Here is an 18,113-nt window from a genome sequence, read left to right as displayed (position 1 = left end):
CAGGGATGGAGCGGGAGCTCCCCCAAAAATCCCCTGATGCATCAGAAGTTTAAATCTCTCTGACTCAGTGAGACTTCTCCTCCAACGCTACCAACTACGACAGAAAGCAGATGCAACCACGCTGAGAATACGCAGCCAGAGCAGAGAGCTGCAAAATCCACCTTCTGCCAAACACCAAGGCATCCTTTCCAAAGCCAGGATGGGGTGTAAATGCTTTTAAGAAAGGTCAACCCCCTGCACACCCTCTAGCTCTGCAATTAGGCAATAAAAAGCCTTATCGTTCCACATGTACAGTCCCTGCAGTGGTGTCCGGCTGGAGAACGCTGTGTTTAATCGGCCCAGAACAGCAAAGTAACGTAAAGGTACAGAGGTCTGAGAGAGTCATCCGACATAGAGACTCCCTCTGCTACTCTGGCCAGAAGCTGCCGGGCTGTAACAAAAGGTTTCACTTCCACTGAAGGAAAAAAAAAGAAAAAAAGAAAAAGAGAAATGCATGGAAGTCTGAAGATGAGCTCAATAGAGCAGAGTTCAGAGATGGTAAGTCCTGGTTTGAAATCTTTCCCTACAGCGTTGGGTTTTGTTTTTTTTTATTCCCCATTTTAAATCTAATGCTCTATTTTTTGCTCAGTAATACGCAGTAAGTTTTTTTAGCCACGCTAATGGCAAAACACTTTAAAAATAAAATCTTGTTTACATTCTCCTCACCAGGCAAATACCTCCAAAGATTTTTTTTTTCCTCCGTTAAAACATTCAGGAGTCATAGAATATGAGACTGCTCAGCCGTGGATTTCTCAACATGCCTCTCTGTTATGAAAACAACTCTCTCATTGTTGGAAACTTGTTTACAGTAGAATCAAACACTGCCAAATATTCCTCTTTAACTGTTAATGGATTAAAGGGAAACTGCGCTTGGAAAACACAGGGCATGGAACAAATGATTTTATGAAGAAGCCAAGTCAACCGTGTAATGTTTCCATAAAACACAACGGAGCAGAGTTACTGTACGAGAAAGGTTTCAAACAACACTAAGACAAGGTTTTGTTGGGGTTTTTGGGAACACGTCACCGATGGCAGTGATGCCAACAGAGAACTTTGTCCTCTATAAACACAGATGGATTAAGCAGCAATCTTTTTATTAGCCTTCTATTGCTTAAGTATGTATCTGTCTAATTGCTAATACCTCATCAACCTGAAAGCAAGGAGTTTAATCGCCACCTCTAAAGCTTCCTCCCCATTCTACGGCTAGAGAAAATATTTCTCTCAAATCCCACTTATTTGGGCCTTCTGAAACCTCTTTTCAATTCGTGCCAAATTTGAGTCATTCACTAAAAAGCAGCGATTATTGTACAAAGCCCACACAGCTTCCTTCGACATTTCTTCAAAGGAAACATTTCCAAAAAATGATATTTTATTTGAAGAGCTATCAGCAAAGAGCCTGGCAAAGAAGATTCGGTGATCACACGTCACACTACAACCCTGCTATAAAGGGGGGCAGAGTCTACAAAATAAATCGGTGGGGTTTTAATCACGCAAATTATTATAAAAGACTAACTCCGGGGCTTCCAACCATTTTCATCTTAACGCAGCCAAGGGAGAAGTTAATGGCACCATCCCCAGGGCGTGCAATCAAGCAGGCTCCGGCGCTTCTTGAAGGAAAGGACGAGGCTTTTAGTCCTAAAGAAAGCAGCCTCCTGAGAATCTTTTTATTTTAGTTTAGTTTTTAACCAGGAAGTGTGAAGAGGCAGAGAACATAATATTCCTGGCTAAGTTCTAACTTCTGCTTCTCATTCATATTTAACTCCGGTCTTACATTTTGTTAGAAATGGAGCTAAAAAAGGCCACAAAATACATATTTCATCTCATCTACAGCCACTACGGACAGGAAGGATGCCAGCCTCACGGGGAAACGTATCTATTCAATATTTACACAGAGAGGAGGACACAGAAGCTGATGCGCATCCCGACACCTCTTAAGACAGAGGATCTCTGAACACAGTTCCGCTCCCGGCAGCGACAGCTGCGAGCAGTCAGCAGTGCGTGCCCTGCACCCCCGCGGCTTCCCCTTCTCTCTTTCTGTAAAACCAGCGACAGCGCACCCATAAAAGATTCATTACGATTAAATCCAAGATTGCTTTTGTGACACTGAAAAGCTACCGTTAATTTAGAAAGCGTACTCTTGTTTTCTTTACGGAAATCTTAAAGAACTATTAATATTAGGTCTCTGCCATTAGACGTTGACTTTTAATCCGCAGGCTCCCGGCTGGCAGCCCCATGCCCTGGCATGGCTGGGTCCCCGGATCCACCAGGCAGGGGAGCATCACCCCCTTCCCCGCAGGGTTCCGGGCTGTGTCGCCTGGTGAGTACTCCCAGAGAGGCAGGAAATTCAGGATTTACAGCTTCCGAGACACATCTGACTCCTGCAAATTTAATGCCCGACCAGCATTTAGAGCTGTTGAAGCGACATCTGGCTCAGAACGCCCGCGTTGACAGCCCGCCGGCAGGGCAGTACCTTGGCTGAACTCTCCCCGTTCCTCTGGTACCGGTTGCGCTCCTGGATCCTCTCAGCCACCTCCTGGGCCACCTGGCAAGCGGTGTCGTAAAGCGGGAGCCTGGGGAGGAGAGGGTGCAGCTGAGCGCCCCCCGCAGCATCGCCCTCCCGCCCCTGGGGCCTGGCTCTGCCGGGAAACCTCCCGTGACCCTCCACAGGCGCCCAAACCCCAGCAGAGCCTTTCACATTTACCTAAAATTAGCTTTTTGGGGGGCAAAAAAGCGCTGTGTAGGGAAGGGGACACCCCCCACCCCCCAAGCCAAGCGGGGTGCAGGGAGGGCTGGGGGCGCGCAGAGCCGGGCCTGGCTCTGCACAGGCCGCCGCGGAGCGCGGCTCGCCCGGCCCCGGCCCCCGTCAGCGGCGGGCCCGCTGGCTACCGGGGACGGGCAGGCTCGGGGCCGGCCGGCGGCGCCCGCGGACGGCCCAGAGCCCCTGGGGCGGGCCCGGGAGCCCCTCGGCGAGGGTAGGGGGGCGCTGGCAGCGCGGGTGACCCGGGGGAGCCGCCCCGAGCCGGCGCTCACCAGGGGTCCGGAGCCATCGCGCCGCCGCCCGGAAGAGCCCCGCGCTTCCGGCTCGGGTCAGGTGACGACGGCGGCCGCCGAGGGCCAAACCCCGCCGCGCGCCAAACCCCGCCGTGCGCAGGCGCGGGGGCAGAGGTGCGTGGGAACAGCGTTCAGGGGTGCAGAGGTGCATGGGGTGCAGGGTTCAGGGGTGCATGGGTGCAGAGGGGCAGGATGTAGAGGTGCATGGGTTGCAGGGTGCATGGGGGTGCATGGGGGTACATGGGATGCATGGGGGTGCAGAGGTGCATGGGATGCAGGGTGGGGGGGATGCAGGGTGCCGGGGTGCAGGGTTCAGGGGCGCAGAGGGGCAGGATGCAGAGGTTCATGTGTTGCAGGGTGCATGGGATGCATGGGGGTGCAGAGGTGCATGGGATGCAGGGTGCATGGGATGTAGGGTGCGGGGGTGCAGGGTTCAGGGGTACAGAGGTGCATGGATTGCATGGATGCAGGGGTGCAGAGGGGCAGGGTGCATGGGATGCATGGGGGTGCAGGGGTGCATGGGATGCGTGGGGGTGCATGGGTTGCAGGGGTGCATGGGATGCATGGGGGTGTGGAGGTGCATGGGATGCATGGGGGTGCATGGGATGCATGGGGGTGCAGAGGTGCATGGGATGTAGGGTGCGGGGGTGCAGGGTGCCGGGGTGGAGGGTTCAGGGGCGCAGAGGTGCATGGAGTGCATGGATGCAGGGGTGCAGAGGGGCAGGATGCAGAGGTGCGAGGTGCATGGGTGCAGGGGTTCGGAGGTGCAGGGAGGCAGAGTTGCAGGGTCCATGGGTGCAGGGGCGCAGAGGTGCAGGGCCCATGGGTGCAGGGGGGCAAAGGTGCAGGGCACAGGATGCAGAGATGCAGAGGTGCACAGCGCAGAGGTGCATGGGTGCAGAGGTGCAGAAGTGCCCAAGGCAGCGGTGCAGGATGCAGGGTGTACAGTGCAGCCTGCAGCGGTCCGCGGGTGCAAAGGTGCCGGTTGTGCTGCACAAGGTGCAGAAGTGTAGGGTGCAGGGTGTGCAGTACCAGGTGTAGGGGTGCAGGGGGTGCAGTACCGGGTGCAGGGGGTGCAGTACCGGGTGTAGGGGTGCAGGGGGTGCAGTACCAGGTGCGGGGTGTGCAGAGCCAGCTGAGGAACAGGGGGAGAGCCCTCACAAGCAACTGACACCCCTCGTCCTCAGCCATCTCCTCCATCCGCCATCTCTCTACAGCGTCACGTTTTAATCTGCAGCCAGGGCCCCCTTTGAAACCTTTTGCAACCTCTTGGGGCGCTACTGGCACCCCCAGAGTATTCGATGCTTTTCCTAAGCCCAGGAGGGATTTGGGATGCTCGCAGTGAGCACTGGGCGATGCTGCTGCACGGGCAGGGATGAAGGCTCATGCATCAGGCTGGGCCCGGGGTCTCGCACGCCTCCGGCCTTCGCTGCTGAGGAAGAAAATCCTTTATGTTTTCAATTTTGCACGTTGACAGCGAGCTGTGAACTCAGTGGCAGCTCCTCGGGGCACCCACGGTCTCTTGCACGGAGCTTGCACCCACTTGCGTGCCTTGATGCCATCGGGACATCTGTATATCGCTATTGCATTAATAACATTATGGTCTGGATTAAAATGTACAGCTGTGAGCACGGCAGCGGAGGAACCTTCAACCCAGACTTTGGTACAGCGGGTTGGAGAATAGCTGGGACAGAGAAAACCAGGAGGCAGAGAAAGCACAGGGACACAGGCGTTGTCCCCAGGCTGGGGTATCCCCGTGCCCTCGGGGACTGGGAATGGCAGAAGGATGCTTGGGTCAGGAGCAAACCTGCATCCAAGCCCGTTGCTTCTTCCTGATTTTCTAGGAGCCCTTTGTAATCTTCCAGAGAAGCACAAAATATACTGTGAGATGTAAAGATCCAGCCCTTCCTTCCGTTTCCTCCCTTCTTCCCTTCCCTCCTTCCCTCCTCCCTCCCTCTCTCCTTCCCTTCCTCCTCCCTCCCTCCCTCCTCTGCCCTTCCTCCTCTGTCCTTCCTCTCTCCTCCCTTCCTCCTTCCTTCCTCCTTCCTCTGTCCTTCCTCTCTCCTCCCTTCCTCCTTCCTCCCTCCTTCCTTCCTCTCTCTTTCCTTTCTCCCTCCTTCATTCTTCCTCTCTCTTTCCTCTCTTGTTCCTCCCTCCATCCTCTCTCTTTCCTCTCTTGTTCCTCCCTCCATCCTCCCTCTTTCCTCTCTCCTTCCTTCCGCCACATGAACTTGTCCCCTGTCCCTTTCCCACCCTGGCCTGCAATTCCCGAGGTTGCTTTAACCCGTCCCCGCCACGGTGCCACTCACAGCACCCCGACACGCAGGCTGTCCCCCTCGGGCAGGGCTGCTCCAGCCCCATGGGCTCCCCACGGCCTTTCCCCCCTGCCTCCTGCCTTCCCTTCCTTAAGGCAGCTGCCGTTTTCCTTCCCAAATCCTCAGCTCCATCGCCGGTTCCTGCCCATCCCCAGATAAGACCCATTGCCTCTCCCTGCCCTCCCCTGCCCACAGCGATGTCCCTGTCCCCCTGCCAGCAGCAGCGGGCAGGGCTGGGCTGCCAGGAAGGCACCGTGACGCTGGATGGTGTTGACACTGTCAATATTTTGGCTGCGAAGGGCTCTGCAGTAACTCGGGCACCCGCTTCTGCTCCAGCCCAGCCCAAAAAGCCCTTCCCACGCCCAGGATTTGGCCTCTCCTGGGTTTTTTGGGCGCGATTGATGACGCAAATCGATGCAGATCCCAACATCGGTGGGGGTGCCTGAAAAGCAGCGGCAAAGCACTGATAGCGATGTTTTATTGCCCTCGTATGATGGGGCTGCTGCCGCACTGCCAGGATAACGAGCGGATCCTCGTCAGCGTATTTACAGCCGGCTCAAACGCCCGCTGTGCTCCTGGTGAGCGAAGCCGGTTCGGCTGGGGCTGGGATGGCTTTTGAACGAGGAGCACGAGGATGGAGGGGCTGAGGCCGATGCTCTCGAGTGCTTGGGACCGTGAAGCCGTGAACGCAGGAGGACCCAGGTGCCGGAAGCATCCTGGGCACGGAGTGGGGCAGCTCGGGGAGCCCCACTGGCCCTGGCAGCCCCCTGCTGTGGGCTCCAGCCCTGGGGTGACAGCTCATCTCATCAGCCCCCTTTGCACATCCCGAATCGGGCTCCTCTTGCAGGCAGTTACCATGAAACATTCATGGCCTTCAGCGGCGCGGCTCATCCGGAGCCAGCACGGCCTCTACATATTTAATTTTTTCACCATTAAAAAGGCATGAAGCGATGATCCATTTCGCACCATCCCTAATTCATTTCCATCTCCTGTCTTGGAGCAGGCAGGCAGACGGAGGGGGGGGCTGCAGGAGGGTTCAGAGCTGCTCTGGTCCGGCAGGGAGAGGCATCCGCTGTCCTAGAAAAAGGAAAAGAGGAGAAAGAAGCCAGCAAGGTCCTGGGGAAAGGCAGCAGGACCTGCTGCTCTAAGAGCCTGGGCAAAAAGGTTTGAGTTGGAGGGAGAATAAATGACCCCTCGGCCCCTCACCAAGTTCAACCAGGCCAAGTGCAAGGTCCTGCACCTGGGCCGGGGCAATCCCAGGCACAAACCCAGGATGGGTGGAGAATGGATTGAGAGCAGCCCTGAGAAGGGCTTTGGGGAATGTTGGTGGATGAGAAGCTCAACATCAATCAGCAACGTGCCCTAGCAGCCCAGAAACCACCTGCATCCTGGGCTGCATCCCCAGCGGCATGGCCAGCAGGGTGACGGGGGTGGATTCTGCCCCTCTGCTCCACTCTGGGGAGACCCCATCTGGACCACTGTGTCCAGCTCTGGGTCCACCAACATCAGAAGGACATGGACCTGTTGGAGCGTGTCCAGAGGAGGCCACAGAGATGCTGGGAGGGCTGGAGCCCCTCTGCTGTGAGGACAGGCTGAGACAGTTGGGGGGGTTCAGCCTGGAGAAGGCTCTGGGGAGACCTTAGAGCCCCTTCCAGTCCCTAAAGGGGCTCCAGGAAAGATGGGGAGGGACTCTGGATCAGGGGGGGGAGCCATAGGACGACGGGGAAGGTTTTAGGGGAGATTGAGATGAGATCTCGGGAAGAAACTCTTTGCTGTGAGGGTGGTGAGACCCTGGCCCAGGTTGCCCAGAGAAGCTGTGGCTGCCCCATCCCTGGAGGGGTTCAAGGCCAGGTTGGAGGGGGCTTGGAGCAACCTGGTCTGGTGGGAGGTGTCCCTGCCCAGGGCAGGGGGTGGGACTGGGTGTTCTTTAATGTCCCTTCCAACCCAAACCATTCTATGATTCTATGGTTCCTCGGGCTCCCAGCTTGCCGGGAGGTGACAGGGAAGCTGTGCTGCTCCCCTCAGTGTGGCACATCATGGAGGAGCTGTTTCATGCAGAAAGGAGAGGGTCTGCAGGTGGAATGCTCCTGCCTGCCCCGAGCTCACCGGTGCCAGAGGATGCTCAGGACGTGCTGCAGGTGCAGGGAGACCCGCAGGCAGGGAGGAGAGGCAGGAATTGTTATCACAGGAGAAAAAAATCAGATTTTTTAAGGCAAAAAAAAATTCTTTAAAAAATGTTAGGTGCCTATAAAAATGCCCACTTTTAAGTGCAGCCTGAACTGTGAGTTCTCCAGGTTGCAATGTCGGATCAGCGCGATGTTGCTGGGAGCATCTCTCAGCCGTTGGAGGGTGTTTTTCCTTCAACTCAGCTCTTCCATCTGTGAATACAACATACGGCTCGTAATTCTGCAAGGCATTTTGAGGCTAAAAGTCAACCAATAACATCCATTTCAAAGGGGGGACAGACTGGAAATGCTGAAGCACCACAACCGTGCCTGCAACCAACCCAGTTTGTGCTCCTGCTCCTAGGGTGCTGTGGGACGCACGTCTGCGTCACCCTGAATTTCCCCTGGTGCTTTTGCTGGTGCAGACCTGGCTGGCCGGTGCCAGCAAAGTGCCACAAACACAGCTGGTACAGCCTCAGCGGTCCTGTCCCCAAAAAGCATCCCTAAGGGTGCACAGGGCGGTCACAGAAGGGCGTCACTTAGTCCTCGTGGCCCCTTGTCACCTGGTCCCTGGCACCTGCTGTCCAGGTGTTTCTCTCCCCAACTCCCGCGGGACCATCCAGCGGGAAGCGGTTGCAAACCCCCGGGTTGTGTTGATGTTTCCTTTGTTCAAGGACGGGTGATTGCGGCGGCAGCTCCCTCACACACACCACCACCCCCCCGGCACCCTCCCTGCCCCGTGACGCCGGCGAAGGGAGTGACCCCCCGAGCGGGATAATGAAGGTTATCCTTGGGAAAAATAAATGATTAAGTTTAATGGTCGTGTTGTTGGTTTGATGGCTATCTCATCCCACGGGGTGTTTACATCCCCCCCTGGCCTCGGCACAGAATTGGGGCAGGAAGGGGGGGACGTGGGCACGGGAGCTGCTCCACCCCTTGCCCTATTTACACCAAATAAACCTCCTGTGCAGGCAGGCTGGCACTCACCTTAAAAGTCAGGGCAGGTGACGGGGACAGAGAGGACCCGGCAGCGGGGTGCACGGGAGCCTGGACACATGCTGCAGGTGGGGCTCAGCCTGCCCCGCTCCCCCGGGGGGGCGGCTGGTGGCTTCCACATGGCCGAGCCAGCCGAGGGCGATAACACGGGCACCGGGCAAGGTGAGTGAGCTGCTGCTGGACACAGACGCACACCTCGCCCCAGGGAAGGTAGCAGCAGGCTATGGCTTGTGCCAGGGCCACATCCAGCACAGAAGAGGGGCTGAGCAGACCCACATTTCCTCCCCCAACACCCCTGGCATGTCCCGGGGCGGGCAGAGCTGGGGCCTCTGGGGCACCGGTGACCAGGTGGACTCAGGTTGATGCTCCTCAGTACTTTGGGCAGGGCAGCACCCTCATGATGCTGCCAGCTGCGAGGACAGGGTGAATTTGGGGACCACAGTGGTGCAAACAGCCCTGTTTTCAACCTCAGTGTTCGTTTTAGCCTGGTGCCTATGGCTAGAATATGTGTGACTGTACTCGGGGTCTGTCTGTCCTCAAAGCAGGGAGTTGGGCTGAGCAGCCACCGCTTACAACGGCTGCCCTTGCCCTGAACCAGAACCAAACCTCATCTGCTGGTTTTGCCGAACTTGAGCAGGGGCCAAACTGCACCAGAGAGCAGGAGCCAGGGCAGCCCAGGCCCCTGGACCCCCTCGCCATGCCACCACGTGCTGCCACGCGTGCAGCCCATGGGGCTGGGACCGTGCTGTCTCTCTGTCCTGGTTTGAGGTCCGGGTTTGAGGTTTTGGGGCCAGAGCAGAGAGGTTTGGCTCAGTGCAAAGCCACGCCAGACTCCCCATCCCAACTGAGCACACCCAAGATAAATACATCAGAGAATCCATGTGCATGATAATTGACTTTAGCCTTGCCAATTAATCACTGCCCAGCAGAAGTCACCCATGCAGAGACATTCCCATCTCCTGCAGGGTTCAGAGCTGAGCTCTCTTGCAACTCCAGGGAAAATGCCGCTCACTTCTCTCTAGGAGGAGCTCAAACTCTGCTCTTCCCAGCACAGGGTTGGTGGCTGCCACCGCCCCACCATGGTCCTGTGTGCAGGAGCCCCCCCTGAGGGTCGACCAGGGACCCTCTCTCTCCAAGGGGTTCCCCAGATGCTCAACAGCCCCTGGTGTATCCAGGTCCATGCGGGCAAGCGGGAAATGGGGACACTTTTGCATCCTGCAGACCATCCCCACACCCTTGGGGAGCCCCTCTTGCTGCAGCACCTTCTTCCACCTTCTCTCTGGCACCCAAACAGCAAGACAGGGATGGATTTTGCAGATACGTTGGCAGGAAGCAGGAAGAGGGAGAGTAAACACCTGAGGCTTTGCCCGCTCCGTCCTGGGCTGCCAGACCCAGACAGGACATTGCCTCCTGCCCTACTCTGTCCTTGGGAGGGGACACAATGCAAACCACAGCATCGCTTGGACCCCCGCTGCCTGTCAGGTCCTCCCTTGCCCCTGCAGAGCTGGGCTGGGACCAAGCCGCTTGTTATCCAGTGGTGTAAAACTGCTGTCCCATGGTCATCCATGGGGGACAGGGACTGTGTCCCTGCTGTCTGCACCTCCCTCTTAGAATCATAGAATGGTTCATGTTGGAAGGGACCTTAAAGCCTCCTACCACACCAGGTTGCTCAAAGCCCCATCCAAACTGGCCTTGAGCCCCTCCAGGGATGGGGTAGCCACAGCTTCTCTGGGCAGGTCCCAGGCCGGGAAGGGAAGTCAGGAGGAGCTTTTGGAGGGGTGCAAATCTCCTCAAGGTGTGGAGAAGCAGCCCTGATACCCAACTGGTAAGTGGCCCCACGCTTCCCCGAGCCCCTGGACAACAGTTTCCCCAGGGGACCGAGCCAATGAGAGCAGGCGAGGGCAAAGCAAGCAGCTCCAGCCAGGCAAAACCCCCTGGAAACCTTCCCTTTGCAGGGCGAAGAATAACTATTGAAATACAAGAAGTTGCTGTAAGACTTCAAAGCGTCAGGCAGGGTGAAACGCTGTCAGCTGGGGCAGTGAAGCGTGTTGAATAAAAGGTCTTTGTCCTACAGAGATGTTTGGCTCATCTCCAGTCACCATCGTGATCACGTCGGAGGCTGACACCTGGGACATCGATGCCTCCTCTTGTCTGGGCTGTGGACAGTTTGTGGATTGGGACAGGATGCCAGACCCGGAGCAAGAGGCGCGTATCCCCCGAGACATCCTCAGCAAGCCCCCGAAGGAGCTGAAGAAGCTGGCAAGAGAAGGCTACTGGGCTGCAAGCCGTGCTCTGAGAGCTCAGGTCTACCACCAGCTCATCCAGCAGGTCGCCTGCCGGCTCGTCACCCCGGATGCTCACGTCTATAGGGACGTGGCGAGCCGGCTCTTTGGGAAGCCGAGTGTGAGCTCCCACCCTTTGCCTGAGTTCCTGGAAGGATGCTCCATGCCCACCTACTGCCTCAACCTGGAAGGGGTCACTGCCTTGAAGAAGATCCTCATCTGCATTGGCAACCTTTTCCCTGACATAACCTACAGCCGGATCCTGCCCTCTCTGGTGGCTCTGCTGCTGCACTACAGCGAAGACGAAGCTCAGTGCTTTGAGAACATCTCTCGCCTCATCGCCAGCAACGCTCCTCACACCAGCTACATTGACCAGTCCTTCCTGGCTCACCAGGCCTCCTGCATGACTTTTGGGGATCTGGCCAACAAGCACTGCCCAGCAGCTCACAAACTCATAGCCAGCACCTCTGAGAATGTCTTTGAGGTCTACTCCGAATGGTTATCCTGGCTCTTTCATGACCTTCCCTTCAACTATGCCATCCGCGTCTTTGATGTCTACCTGCTGGAGGGGCAGAAGGTCCTCTACCGCATTGCCCTGGCCTTGCTGAAGCAGTACAGGCTCTCGGTGACCTCCGCCGAGCTGGAGGGGACCGATATCAAGACAGACCTACAGGCTTTCGTGCAGAACATTGCTGAGCACGTGACTGTGGACAAACTCCTAGAGAGAGCCTTTGGCATCCGGCTCTTCTCCCGCAAGGAAATCTGGCTCCTCCAGATGGCCAACAGGAAGGCGTTAATGGAGAGAGGCATAACCATGGTGCAGAGCAGGTAAGGAGACCTCTCTTTGCCAGCTCTTGGGGCTCAGCAGACAAAATACGAGTTACAGTGGAGAAACAACACGGGGGGAGCTCCAGGTATCTCCCGTAGCTTTGGCTGTGCTGGGTGCCTCACAGCCTCTCGTGGAGGACCCTCTTAGGAGGCACCATACAGTTAGAGCTAGGGATGCTCATAGAAAGCTCATGATGCAAAAAGCATGACAAAACCCGATGCACGGGGACTGCACCCCTAAAAGCAGATGGGCAACCTGGCTTGGCAGTAATGGGTGTCCTCCCTTGCACAGGCAGTCCTTCCACCTGGCTGTGGACATGCAGAACTTCAGCTCCAGCATTGTAACGGCTCAGGAGATGCACATCATCTGGTCCTGGATCCCTGAGCGCTTCTCCCTCTTCCCCCCACTGCTGCTCTTCTCCACCTCAGAAGATGGGTGCAGCCTGCAGAGGTAAAGTGTTATCTGCCCATCGGGTCAGACATAAAACTGGGTAGAGGTTGGTAGTGTAGAAAAGAGCAACAGGTAGTGTCCATGGGGTACGTCTGAGGTCTCCTGGGAACTGTCCTGGGCTCAATTCAAAAGCTGGAGTGTGGCCTGGGCCAGCGCTGGCTGTAGGGGAGAGGGCTGAAGCTGTCAGATGGCAACCAGCACCTCGGCACTGCACAGGGAACATCAAGCCCTGCGTATGTGCCATGCAGGGGATGTCCCCGTGTGCCACACTGTTCCGGGCACACTGCAATGGGCCAGGTCCAGCCAGGACTCCAGCCCCAGGGCTCCAGCCCCCTCCCAGTGGCTCGGAGCACAGGGTGGCTGCTGGACACCGCAGCCAGTGCAGTGGCTCAAAACTGAGCTGGAAAACAAGTTTGCCATTGATTTCCCAAGCCGCGAAGTGGCAAAAGCCTTCATTTTGGGAGGGCTCAGGGCTGAGGCTGCCTTTGCATGAATGTTTTCAGGCAGGAAACCCAAACCTGCTCCTTTGTAGGAGCACAATAAGCTGAGAGGTTGCACTGGCAGAGCAGGCAGAGCTCAGGGCAGGGGCAGACAGCATGTGGGTACCTCCTGGGATGGGGAGGACATCAAACCCTCTCTGGTGAGACCCCACCTGGAGCATTGTGTCCAGCTCTGGAGTCCTCAGCACAGGAAGGACGTGGACCTTTTGGAACAGGACCAGAGGAGGCCACAAAAACACTCTGGAGCCCCTCTGCTGTGAGGACAGGCTGAGACAGTTGGGGGGGGGGGGGGTTCAGCCTGGAGAAGAGAAGGCTCCAGGGAGACCATAGAGCCCCTTCCAGTCCCTAAAGGGGCTCCAGGAAAGCTGGGGAGAGACTCTTGAGCAGGGAGGGGAGCCATAGGACAAGGGAGAATGGTTGTGTCATGGTCAACGCCCAAAATAAAAAGACTAGTGTCAGCTCTGGAGACAACCCAGGGCCCGGTGACAGCTGCTGCCATGGCCATGGAGCGAAGGGAAGCAGGAATGTCCCGCAGCACTCGGTGCCAGCGCTTTTCTCTGCTGAGATGCAGCCACTGCCAATGGGGGAGGGATGCCGGGGTGTCCCAGGACTGGGTGCTGCCCATGCCATCCCAGTGCTCAGGGTGGTGTTTAAAGGTAGGGCAGCAACAGTAGCATGATGAGTGTGTCCCCCCCAGCCCGTGAGAGGGGCTTCCCATCCTGGGGAGCACAGCCCTGCAACTTTCCAAGGTAGCAAAGGGGTGCAGAGCCCAGATTATGAAAAACAGCCACATTAAAAGCAAGCTCATTTGGTAAACTTCCCCCATAAAGCCTCCCCCCCAGCCTGGTGCCTGAGGGTCGGGTGGGAGGATTTAGTGTTTGGATTTATCTGAGCTATTACCTGCTTCACCAAGCAAAAATGATGACTTGAGAAGTCCCATAAGCCAACTCCCCCTGTTCCTGCACAGTCACTGAAGCTGCTCGAGCTACATGATTATGAGTTTCTGCTGCTGTCCTTCCCTTGGGCCAGCTCAGCAATGGGCTGAGAAGAGCCATCACTGCTTTCCACTGTCCTTTACAGCCTCGTGCTTCTCCTGGGTCTCAGATCCCCACTGACCCAGCCTCCTTCTTGATCTCTGCAGGTTTTACACATGCTGTGAAGGCTACGAACCGACGGTGCTGCTCATAAAAACAACAGAGGGGGAGGTAAGTGTTGCCCAAGCAGAGCAGTGAGCTGTGCCAGTGCCGATGTGGGGAAGGGGACAGGGTGATTGATCCCACCGGCGCTTCTTGGAGCAGCCGCGGAGCTGTGTGGTCCCTCCCTGCCCTGTCCCAAGGTCTGTTCCAGCTCCCAGGAGAGAAAAAACTCCACCTCCGGCACCAAGAGCCACCAAGGGTGGTCTAAAGGGTGGTGCTGGGGGGACACAGAGGAGGAGTCAGTGAGATGGAGAGAGGCCATGGATGATACTCTTATTGCAGACTATATCATGAAGTCCTGGCTGAGCAGACTTTCCTGAAGTCAGCAGGCGCTTTGTCTGAGCCAGGACTTCCTTTCAATGCATTAAATGCGAGGATCTCTCCCTGATTGCAAGAGCAGCCACACAAGGGAAATGGAGGAGAAATAAGGACAGCTTCTACAATATTTGAAAGTCGTGAAATAACTGCAAAAAAACCCTCTTCCCAGGGACTCTGAGAGTGGCTCATAAACCCATATTTTATCTCTCCACTCTTCATCAAACAGCGGAGGCAAGTTCTGTAAATTGTTCAGGCATCCCAAAGATTTATTGACCTCCCAGTCCTGATTTCCTAAGCCTGACGCTTCAGCGTGGTGTGGAGATAAACACCCTGCCACCCCCTGGGGCCTTGTCAGGCAAGAGAAGGTGACTTATAAAACCTTGTTTCCTACATGGTTTAGTTCATTTTATTCCTTAGCTCGTACCAAGGACTGGCACAACTTCCTATCTCTCAGTAGGTCCCCTCCAGCTGGGGTCAAGTCAAGTCAAGCCTGTCCATGGGTGGAAGAACCCCTTAAAAACCTTGTAGGTAACAAAAACCTGTTGCCTGAGTCTTTGCTATTTTAAAACACATTTTCCCTACAGACTCATAAAACAGGCGACCACCTCACCGCTGGCCAGGGGCCGGCTCAGGACAAGGGACTCCCAGGCCCCCATCCACAGTGTTCATACAAGCCTTTGACCCACAGTTATTCCTCTCCGTTGCCAGGAGCTGGATGGGGCTTCGGGGTGGGAGACGCAGCTCCTACTCCCAAACCCGTGCCAGGGAACACACCAGCACAGCCAAACCGGCCCTGCTCCATCTACCAGCACCCAGCTCCCTGCAATCGCCTCTGCTGCTAAAGAGTAACCCCCCCAAATCTCCCAGAGCCCCCCCCCACGTTGGACTTGGTGATCTCAGAGGTCCTTTCCAACCATGACAATTCTGTGATTCTGTGATTCTTAGGCACTGAACTGAGTGGACTCATGTCCAGAGCACCAGTGCCTTGTCACTGCAGGATTTAGCCGGCACGGCCGAATTGCAGTCTCTGATTTCCCCAGGGGACCCTTGGCCTCCTGCACACACGTGCGATGGCCGGTGTTTGTGGGGCTTGCTCTGGTCTCTGCTGTGTCCCCCACTGACAGCTCCCTGTGCTCTCTCCCGAAGGTCTGTGGGGCGTTTCTCTCCTCCGACTGGAGTGAAAGGAAAAAGAGCGGGGCAACATCCGGCTTCTTTGGGACAGGGGAGTGCTTTGTGTTCACTGTAAGTCACATCTTATTTCTGGGTTTACGCTTATGAGTTTGTCTACTTTTTCCTTTTACCCCTGTGATCAGTCAGGGCATGGTGGCTCCGAGCTTCTTCCCTGCCATGGTCCCACCACTGCCCCTTAGCTCTGCCAGGAGGCAGCAGCACAGAAGTTGTTGTGCTGGATCAGAGCAAATGGAGAATGAGCTCCTGCCGTGGGTGAGCCAGTCTGTCCTGTGCCCCCGAGGCAACAGGCAATAACCCCAGGTGGGTCTTGGAGCACCTTCCCGGGGTGACAGCAGGGCAGCATGGGTGGCAGGGCAGGTTCCTGCCCTGTTTGCTTGGGGCAGCTCCTGGATGGAGCTCTCCCAAACCAGCCCCAGGGTCACTGCAGAGGGACCAGGCTGAGCTGCTCCAAGAGATCCTGGGAAAAAAGTCCAACATCCCTCCAGTATCCACCAGCATCCATCTAGCATTGTGGGCACTGCAGGTTTGCCCATGTCAGGCAGCAACTGGTGAAGACAAAACCAATTTCTCACTCACAGCTACCTCCAGAGCAGCCCTGGCACCACCAGGACACCTTGTCCCTACCCTGCTCCAGGTCTGAGCCTGGCACGCAGCATTTGGCCCCTGACCCACCTGGCCAGGCAGCACCATCTTCCCCCAGCAACGGAGAGAGGCCCCAAAGGACAGGGCTCACCAGGTTTCTCCTCCTTTCCAGGTGCGCCCCGAGACGGAGAGGTACGAGTGGGTGTTCATCAAGAAGCCAGAGCTGGCCAAAGCCGTGCCACGCTCACGCCAGCGGTCGCCTTCCCCCTCTCCTGTGTCCCTCCTTGGCTCCTCCCCAGATGGCCATGGCACCAGCTCGAACCGTCTCGCCGTGCCCACCCCGCAGAGGAAAGGCCGTCTCTCCCCTTTTCTGGCCATCAGGCATTTCCTTCTGCCTTCCAAAACAGCCTCCATGTTCATGTCTGGGTCGCGGGAAGGGATCATTATCGGTAATTACCAAACAGTGGGCACTCACCCACCAACACAGCACTGCTTTGGCTGAAAAGGGCTCTACTCCAGATCAAAATCTGAGCTGCCTGTAGAGGCAAAGACCTCCTAGTTTAGGATATGAACTTAAAGTCAGGGGAGATGAAGTCATCCCCCTCTTCCTCAGCTTAGCAGGAGAGTGCAAAGCTGCACAATGGCAAGGATGCTCCTTCTGAGAGCCCCAGAGGGGCTCTGCCAGCCGAGGGGGAGTACCAGAGTCCAAACCTCCTGGTGAGGTTTGCACCCCTGGGGCTGGTGTGTCCCTTCCAAGCCCTTCCCTCCGCTCTGTGCGGGACAGAGAGGAGATGGAGGTGGGGATCAGCCCGAGGAAGGGCTTTGCACGGTCACCCAGAGCAGCCACACCATCTGCCTGCACTGCTGTCTGCTGGGTTGGGCTTGGGCACGGGGTTGAATCTTTGTGCCACGCCACCGTCGGGATGGGTTCAGCAGAGAATCGCAGCGGGTCAGAAACACCTGCAGCATAGCCTCTGCTTCCCTTCCAGCCCTTGGGAGTGGGACCAGGGCAAGCCTGGCTGCGGGGATGTGAGGAGCTTTCCTTGTTCTCCAGCTCTCCAAGCAGTTTAATAATTCAGCTTGTGCTGCCAGGGCAACCTCTCGCACTGGCTGCTCTGCAGATCGCTCCCCGGGAGCTCTGCCTCCACACTGACATCCCCATCAGCAGAGAAGGCAGCTCTGGGCAGCCCCAGCCCATCTCTGCCCTGTGGCCAAAGGACAGAAAGCTGAGAGATGGGCACAGTCCTCAGAGACCTCATCGCCTGGGCCACTATCCCTGCTTGGGGATGGGGGGAGAGCAGATCCCGACCATCTTGCTTGTTTTTGCAGGTGGAGGGGGAGGCCAAGCTCTGTCCCTGGATGCCAACCTGCTCTGGGGGCGCACGGAGCACTGCGAGACCTTCGACAACCCGCCGCTCTGCCAGGAGAACTTCAAGGTGCAGCTCTTGGAAGTGTGGGGCTTTCAAAATGCCTAGGTCCTGTGGGGGACAGCCCCTCACCATGCCACCCACGGAGACGGGGACCCCTCGCCGCGCTGGCCACCACTCTGGCTGCCCGCTGCGGTCCCTGCTGGCAGCGCTGTGGCCACTTCCACTCGCCATCCTCCCCTCCACGGTCAGCCATCGTGTGTGGAGAGCACAGTGCAGTGCCAGGAACAGGACTGTGGGCACTGCTTTGGGAACATCTGAGGTCCCCTCCCACAGTTTAGACCCAGCCTGCTTCCCCCAAGTCTGTCCCAGTTTAGGATGCGGGAGGGGAGGTGAGCCAGTTTGGTGTTTCTCACACCTCCCTGGCATGTTTGCAGCTTGGGGCTCAACAGCAAACCAGTGGTACCGCAGCCCAGGCAGGTTTTATAGGAATTTGGAGCCCAGGCAAAACCCAACACTGAGGTACAAAGCTCACCAGGAACACTCTCAGACTCCGCTTCCCTTTGGTCCCAAACCCGGCATCACCCTTCAAACCATATGCAGAATTCTGTAGCCTCTGCGGGTTGCCAGGACTGGATCCCACACTGATCATCATCCAACACAGTGCAAGAGACTTCTTGTCCGTGGTTGAAACGGTTGATGGGTGACTAGCAAAGTCCTACCTGGTGTTTATACACCGGCCCCCAACAAGAAAACAAGAACCCCCCCAGCTGTGTACCTGCCCTGTCATTTTTGTATTAAACCAAAGGTTGATACTCACCGTGAAGGGCTG

General features: G+C 56.7%; 2 protein-coding genes across 2 annotated transcripts in view; one reads left to right on the top strand and one right to left on the bottom strand.

Moving 5' to 3' along the window:
- Positions 1-3,122, bottom strand: part of STX8 (syntaxin 8) — a 120,644-nt gene extending 117,522 nt beyond the window's left edge. Inside the window, exons 1-2 of the mRNA XM_074160144.1 lie at positions 3,070-3,122; positions 2,510-2,609 (exon numbers count right to left, since the gene is read on the bottom strand). Coding sequence (XP_074016245.1) covers positions 2,510-2,609; positions 3,070-3,086 — 117 coding nt within the window. The 5' untranslated portion in view covers positions 3,087-3,122. The remainder of the gene's footprint in view (positions 1-2,509; positions 2,610-3,069) is intronic.
- Positions 3,123-8,625: 5,503 nt separating this feature from the next.
- Positions 8,626-17,389, top strand: LOC141472869 (TBC1 domain family member 24-like). Its single transcript, XM_074160137.1, has 7 exons — positions 8,626-8,728; positions 10,641-11,676; positions 11,969-12,127; positions 13,769-13,832; positions 15,288-15,383; positions 16,087-16,363; positions 17,244-17,389. The coding sequence occupies exons 1-7, from the start codon at positions 8,626-8,628 to the stop codon at positions 17,387-17,389; spliced, it is 1,881 nt and encodes a 626-aa protein (XP_074016238.1).
- Positions 17,390-18,113: the final 724 nt, after the last annotated feature.

Source organism: Numenius arquata, chromosome 17 (assembly GCF_964106895.1).
Source record: "Numenius arquata chromosome 17, bNumArq3.hap1.1, whole genome shotgun sequence".
Lineage (NCBI taxonomy): Eukaryota > Metazoa > Chordata > Aves > Charadriiformes > Scolopacidae > Numenius > Numenius arquata.
This window is presented reverse-complemented; position numbering and strand designations above follow the sequence as displayed.

Bases quoted from the DNA above. Each gene is read 5' to 3' on its own strand.
- LOC141472869 (XM_074160137.1), top strand. From the start codon at position 8,626: ATGCTGCAGGTGGGGCTCAGCCTGCCCCGCTCCCCCGGGGGGGCGGCT. The intron at 8,729-10,640 runs GTGAGTGAGCTG...TTTGTCCTACAG, and splicing joins TAACACGGGCACCGGGCAAG to AGATGTTTGGCTCATCTCCA. The intron at 12,128-13,768 runs GTAAAGTGTTAT...TGATCTCTGCAG, and splicing joins GATGGGTGCAGCCTGCAGAG to GTTTTACACATGCTGTGAAG.